Genomic DNA, 7,616 nt, shown 5'->3' on the forward strand with positions numbered 1-7,616 from the left:
GCTAGCAAAATGTGAGAAGCATCGTCTCAACATTTGAGTCATCCGAATCGGATAAATCCTCGAGCAGAAACTTCTCGCATAGGCTCAAGTCCATCTCCGGCGGTGGCTCTCCCGCCGCCATGGATTGGCGGATCCAGGGGAGCTAGTGCATCGGCTCGACAGAAGAGGGCAGTGGCGCCCCAGCGGCGCGATCCACCCAGCAGATTTGGCAGAAATCACCAGCGGCGGACTGGGGAACCAATGCCGGCGCGGCGGCTGAAGGGGGTGGGAGAAAGGGCACGGGCTGAAGTGTCCGTCCTGCCAACCGCTTTCGTGGGATACATGGCACCGTATAGGCGAGGCGGAAACCTGTGTTTTCACGGGTCGAGGATGGGATTTTGCCGCACCCCTCAAAAAAGTTTGCGGGGCGTACGCGTTTGCGGGGTGTGGTCTGGCAGCATTTTCCGCGCAGACCCTTATTTTGGTGGTTATTTTGCGGGTCGGAGCATTATACGGGGTTTGCTAGAGATGCTCTTAGTTAATCTCAAAACCCGCCGACCCATCTTCCAAGGGTGCTCATAAAGGTGGGATATACACGTGTGCGTTCATATATGGGTAAATGTATACACGTGTATGTGAGCGTTTGTATCAAGGTCCTTGAAGAAATAACACCATCATCATGTGCATTACTCGAGTTAGAGCATCTATAGCCGGACCCATCAACTCCTCCTCAAACGCCCGCGTAGGCCGCCCGGTTAGTGTCCGGTCAAAAAAAAGACCCAGACGAGTCTCTCATGCCGGTCACAAATGCCCGGTTTGACCGACATCCCTCATTTCTAGCCCTAATATGGGGCGGATGTGATGGAGCCCGGGCGTGCCTGGGCATGCCCGCCTGGCCCGCATCTACCCCACATATATTTGTCCCCATCCGCTTGCGAGACTAAACCCTAGCCACTTCACTCCACTCCCCTCCACTCCCATCCGCCACCCAAGCTCACATCCAACATGGCTGGCAGCGGATCCGAGTCCTTCACCTCTAGATCCGTCAACCACGAGCTCATCCCACGCAGCCCCGAGCAGGGAGATGGTCGTCCAGCTTGCGATCCGCCGCTCCCGGAAGTCGGTTGCACGATGGCAACGCTCGAACTCGCAACGTCGGAAATCCATTGCTTCCGCATAACATGTGCTTGGATCCGGCGTTGCTGCATCACAGGAGGTGGTGCGGTCCGTCTGGCGTCCGAACGTCATGGCAGAAGCACAACCCCTCCGTTGGCGCGCCGAGCACGAAGTATGCCCGACCTCGGACGATGTCATGGCGATGCAGCGGTTCCAGGATGCGGCGAAGGCCCTCGCGGCGGCGGATGTTGGAGAGGCAGAATCACACTCTCTAGCGCCCCGTAGGAAGCATCACTACGGTCGACGCAACCACGTCGTGGTGGACGTAGGCTCCTTATAGGAAGGATCTGTCATCGACTGGCACCGTTCGGGCTACGGGCTCTGACGAGGATGAGTAGGGCATGGGATACGGCGGGAGCTCGACTCCCGTGAGCTGGCTAGTGCCCCATGTCCTACTCTACCTCGTCGGTGACCAGACCGACACTATGAGGGGCGCAGCCAGCCGCCATACATGGGCACGATGAAGCTGGACGAGCTCCGCTTAGTATTAGGTTTACGTTGCATGTAATAGTTTATGGATTTGAGGTATCCGTATGTAGACTACATTATTTGAGGCGTGACCGGTCAGTATCCGCGTTAGTGCCCGGGCGCGTCCGCGGGGCGTTTGAGGGGCCGGATTTGAGGGGTCCGGATCTAGATGCTCTTATTGGTGGAAGTCTACGGTACAAGGTGAGTCTCCCATGAGGGACGATGAATCTCCTATCAATGGTCTAGATTGGTCGCGCATGAAATGTTGGAGGGATATAATCATTTCACAAACTCCCCTTACAAACAGCTATATAGATAGCAGATCTCTCCATCAAATTTCATGTGCTAATTGTATGCCATTTCAATCATCACAAAATAGGCCGTAGCTCCATTATATTAATATAACAAACACTTGATACAACCAACAAACTTGCAATGCTCGGGCAACAGCAAACATACACCCAAAGAAAAAAAGAAAAAAAATGGAGACATAGGCGGGTCGACTAAACGATGATGACCCGCAACTGATGCGCCCTCTCCGACAAGGTACCACCACGCTCCTAGCATATAATCGATGAGTAACAACCAACACCTTCAAGAAGGAACACCACGCTGCTGCCCGGACTAACCCACTGGTCCTAGGGTTTCCACGACGAAGAAGGGTAGCCATGACTAGGAACACCGTCGAGAACTGAACGAAGGGTAGCCACGACGCCCTTCACGAAGGGAAGATACCACCAAAGGTGGCACCACGTCAGTGTTGGACGAACCGACTAGGATTTCTCCCAATACATCCCAGCAACAACCCCGGACGATCCATAGCACATGATCCCCATGAGGACGAGGCTCGATACCACCAGACTAGCCGCCCACCAATATGTGCCAAAACAATCCCGAAGCCACCATCATCGTCTCATCGAAGTAGCTGCCACGAGGTGTGCAATTCGAATGAGAGGAGAAGAATGACCTGGGGTCAATAGTACCATGGCTGGCGGGAGGGACCAACCTCCTTCGCTGAAGCCGGTAGTCGATCAGACATGGCTGTAGAGCACACCAATCCCCGTGAGGTGCAGTCGGGTCCAGCGGGCTCGTAAAGCCCTCGCGGGGCACATCACTCCTAATAGGGTCCGGCCGGGACGAGACCGGGCAGGTGAAGCTCGCGGCCATGCTCCAACAGGATAGCCGCCGTCACCGATGTCCCCTCCATCCGTGTCACCACCTCCAGCTGCAGAGCGAGCGAAATTTCAGCCCGGACCGTCCAAACCCAGTTAGGGCCCAATGGGCCCGCATCTGGATCGTAATGCCCGATCGCCCCTCTCTGTCGCAGGCCGCCACCACTGCACTGCGTTGCCCGGTCGGGCCGCCACCGCCCGAGGTGCATCGTCACCAACAAGGAAGAGCTTCGCCTCCACTAAAATCGACGCGGTGAAAGACAAGCCGCTGCCGCCAGCGCTATCCGGGCTTCGCCTCGCAACCGTTGCCGACGACGGCAACGGGGGAGAGAGGATAGGGGAGGTAGGGTTGCGCACCGCCGCTGCGTAGGGCGACATGCGTGTGAGAGCTTGTGGGTGGAGATAAGTATTGCATAGCATTCTCACACGACATACGCGCATCGCCATTTCAATCATACAATTGATGTAAGTATCTAGATGTGAGAGATCCGACACCCCATATTTTTTTTCAATTTTCGCACTAGAGCAGGTGCTTGTACTCTAGTCTTCCCCTAGTTATCTATGAATCGATATAAATGATGATCATGCAGTTGGTAAACAATCATATGTGTTGAAAGAGGATAGAGGGATTGGTGGAATAGTTGTTGTATTGCTTGAGCCTCATGTGCATATATATAGGAGTACATGATCATCTTGGAGTACAAGCCAAGGTAGGAACAAATCCTAGTCTATCTAGGTTTCCTAAACAACCACAATACTCAACACCCCCTGGCAGTCACAACGGTAGCGACGGAGACGGTGAGACTGGAGAAGAATCTGAAGGTAAGCCGACGGTCATCCCTCCATAGTCGTAACGGTCGATACATCGCAGAAATTGTGGCTGGAATGGAAACCGATGAGGTTGCTCAAGCAAGGTGGTATACCTTTGTGTCGATGTCGAGGTAGCCGAGAGCGTAGGGTGGTGTAGCCGTGCGAAGAATGTCGTGGTCGATGTCGAGTCGGGGTAGCCGGTGTCGAGGACGTCGTCGTGGAGCCGCAGGCGCAAGGCGGCGTCGAGTTAGTCATAGGCACAGCGGTGTCGAAGTAGTGGTGCGCCAGAAAGAAGACGTAGTTGAGATGCGTCGCGCTGAGTTTGCCAAGCCCGGGGACACATCATGGACGAAGGCACGCATCGGTGTTGCCAGCACCGCGCATGCGTAGACAGACGGAGTCGATGTTGGCAATGCGTAGCTCCAGGCTTACCAGGCCTGGAAACACACGGGGAACGAAGGCACACGTCGGTGTTCAAACTCATCTTATTTAGTGGGCTTTTTAGTGCATTATAAGTTATGTACACCGACCACCCCGGACAACATTGGCCCCCGCCGATTTACGCCGCAACCTTCGTCGAGTTATGATTTATGCTTAAGCACTAACAGTGGCTTGCAAGATAAATAAAAAAGAAGCATTGAAAAAGTATGGCACTTGGAAGGGCACTCGATTTGATGCCACTTGTCAATAGACACAAAGGCTTGACTTGGTATAGGTAACAACGTGGTCATCAAGCTTTTGCGTCACTCAAAAAGCATTTCTTTTGAAAGTAGTTGGTGCACACTAGCGAAAAGCTATTGTGTTTTTATATCGGATCTGCTAGATGGCACGGCGTGACGTGGTATAATTTTAGATGGAGACATCTTCAATTCGCATAAAATGTGTCTTACTATTATACTAGATTAGACAGTGAGACTCTGCAAGTATTCATAGCTCACAGACTAAGCCTAGTTTAGATGATTTTATGATGAAACCAATCTATTTTCGTTGGAGTCTTATACTCCCTCCGTTCCATAATATAAGTCTTTTTAGCGATTTCATTAAAGGACTACATACGGATGTATATAGACATGCTTTAGAGTATAGATTCATTCATTTTGCTTTGTATGTAGTCCCTTAATGAAATCGCTTAAAAGACTTATATTTAGGAACAGAGGGAGTACTTGACATAGCTGATCGTATATTTTTGAAATTGACTGTAAGTTTTTGAGCGTATTCTTTCAGTTGTATAATATGCCCGTCGATTATGACGTGTCAATGCCAACTTTGTTAATTATAATATTTATTAGCTCAGTCTCTTCAAGGTATTTATATAGAAATAAAAAAAATCCACAACTCATTTTTTGCCTCTTGTGCGATAAATACCTAGTGACGAGGCCTAAAATTAACAAAGACAAGTTAAATAATTAAAACATTCTTTTCTTTTTTTTCTTAACCATAGGCGGCTAGCCCTAACTCTCCCCCTCCAGGGTTTCACCGATGAGCCTGTGGATTCGCCTCCCCTTTGTCTGCCGCTCTAGCAGCCGGTGGCGGGGAGGGGAATTCTGGTGCCTCCGTTATGGTTAGTAGTTTAGGTTATGTTTTTTAGTCCTCCCACGTGCGACACTTGGACGGATGGTGGCGCTTCTTCTAGTTTGTTTTCTGGGTTGTGATCATCCTTTAGTTTGTTCCTTTAGATATAGGTGACGAAGCTTCGATGTATATTTCTGTCTTTTTCTTACGGTAAGGTTAGGATTTTTCATCTTGTGACGAAATTTGATGTTAGGTATTTTAGGTATTTGTGTCGTCTCCTTTGGACTGTGATTAATTTTTATAATAGAATTTTTCATAATTTTTTCTTTAACAGAAAACAATGCAAACGATTGGACGAGATGAAATCTATGGGGTCTTTTGTCAACGGTTTTTGTAGGACCCCTCATCAACGTTTGAGTCGGAGGACATGATATCTTTGTATCATCACAATAGGCTCGTTTCTCATGATCTCATGAGATATTTGCTGATAAAACTTGAACGTACGCTATGCCACTTGATTGCATTATGGAGGATCTTGTCATTAACTTTGATTGGGATGCCGCTAAAAGGGCGAGTAGGTGCATGCCCAAATAATGGAGGCAAGTGACAGCAAGATTCTTACGCCGACCAACGGAGTTAAAATAAAAGAATAAGCCACGTCAGCCCCAGCCGCTCCACGTAGGCACCCCGCGTGGCAGACCTCCCACGCGGTTGCATGGACCACCCGCGCCGATCGATGCACCGGATTCCCCCGGTTGCTGCCACCGTGGCACCGGCGGACGGCATCGCGGGCGCCAGCCCAGCAATACTTATCGACAAACAAACGGCCCCCGTCTCGCCACGTCACCCCCTCGATGCGTTCTTATCCCCACGATCCCTCCGACGGGCCCTGCCATTCTCCACTCCCCCCTCGTCAAAGTCTCAAACCCCCTCGCCTCCCACCTCACTTGCCACTAGCGCCTCCCCTCCCCTCCTACCGCCGGTTCCTACAAATTCTCGCCGCCCCGCCGGTTCCACCTGCGATTGACGCGCTTCCACTCCTGTTCTTGGAGCCGCTGATTCGGAGCCTTCCTGGTCTGGCTGGTGTTGGGTTGTTCGGGTCGTTTGATCGGCTGTAGAGTTGACCGGAGAAGGGAGGAGCTGCTCTGTTTCTTGGCTTCGGTGGGCGGGTCGGGATGCCGGACTCCGACAACGACTCCGGCGGGCCGAGCAACGCGGACTTCTCGTCCCCCAAGGAGCAGGACAGGTTCCTGCCGATCGCCAACGTGAGCCGGATCATGAAGAAGGCACTGCCGGCCAACGCCAAGATCTCCAAGGACGCAAAGGAGACGGTGCAGGAGTGCGTGTCCGAGTTCATCTCCTTCATCACCGGCGAGGCCTCCGACAAGTGCCAGCGCGAGAAGCGCAAGACCATCAACGGCGACGACCTGCTCTGGGCCATGACCACGCTCGGCTTCGAGGACTACATGGAGCCGCTCAAGCTCTACCTGCACAAGTTCCGGGAGCTCGAGGGCGAGAAGGCCATCGGCGCCGGTGCCGGAGGCGCGGCGCCCTCCCCCGGCGGCTCCAGCTCGCAGCAGAGGGAGTCGACGCCAAGGAACAATGGCGGAGGCGGTGAAGCCGGCGGCTACGGCGGCATGTACGGTAGCGCCGGGGCAGGAGGGGGTGGCGGCATGTTCATGATGATGGGGCAGCCCATGTACGGCTCCCCGCCGGCGGCAGGGTACCAACATCCGCAGCATCACCACCAGATGATGACGGGAGGGCAAGGTGGGTACGGCTACGGCGACGCCGGCACCGGCGGCGGGTCTTCGTCGTCCTCAGGGTTTGGCAGGCAAGACAGGACATGACCGTCCCTGCTTGCAGGAGCTTCTTCGTTATTGGCGTATCTGTTTTACTGGTAACTGGAGTTAGGCCAGCCTCCAGGCCGATTAATCTCTTAATCTCCACGGTACCTTTTTGTGTTCTAAATGTGGTTTAAGTCAGTCAATTTCATTCTCAATTAGCACTACCAGCGCCAGTTGCATTTAGCCTGCTACTGTAATTGTAAATGGGCTACTGACAAGGTGCATTTACATACAAAAATTAATGGCAAGTGCATTTTGACAGTGTACTGACGAGCATGTTCTGTGGTCACCTGAAGGCGCATGCTCTGGCTAGGTTATGGTACTACCTGATTGGTACAGTACTTTTCTATGGAGATAATTTCGAATATCGGGTGTCGGTTGTGTGATCTCAGGTGTCGGCACGGGCATGGATAATCCTTTGATGAGGAAACTTATTGCAGATACCGAGTCTTCTGAGTGCTACTAGTGTACTGCTAAGATATTAGAGTGGTTAGTACTCCGTATTAGGAAATAAAACTCTGACTGAAACTGAAGGAGGCAGCAATTGTTGTGCCAACCGATGGAAACACAGGACTACATATGATTCCTTCGTTTCCACAGCCTCCAACCTCCAAGGTTGACACGTGGATACAAGCCGCACATAAACAACGCC

The 7,616-nt window shown here is 52.1% G+C and overlaps 1 protein-coding gene across 1 annotated transcript; it reads left to right on the forward strand.

The window, feature by feature from the left end:
* The first annotated feature begins 6,014 nt into the window (after window positions 1-6,014).
* Window positions 6,015-7,230, forward strand: LOC123429706 (nuclear transcription factor Y subunit B-10-like). The gene has a single exon (XM_045113715.1). The coding sequence runs from the start codon at window positions 6,293-6,295 to the stop codon at window positions 6,965-6,967; it is 675 nt and encodes a 224-aa protein (XP_044969650.1). The 5' UTR covers window positions 6,015-6,292; the 3' UTR covers window positions 6,968-7,230.
* The last annotated feature ends 386 nt before the right edge of the window (window positions 7,231-7,616 follow it).

This window comes from Hordeum vulgare, chromosome 2H, assembly GCF_904849725.1.
Source record: "Hordeum vulgare subsp. vulgare chromosome 2H, MorexV3_pseudomolecules_assembly, whole genome shotgun sequence".
In the NCBI taxonomy this organism is placed as follows: Eukaryota; Viridiplantae; Streptophyta; class Magnoliopsida; order Poales; family Poaceae; genus Hordeum; species Hordeum vulgare.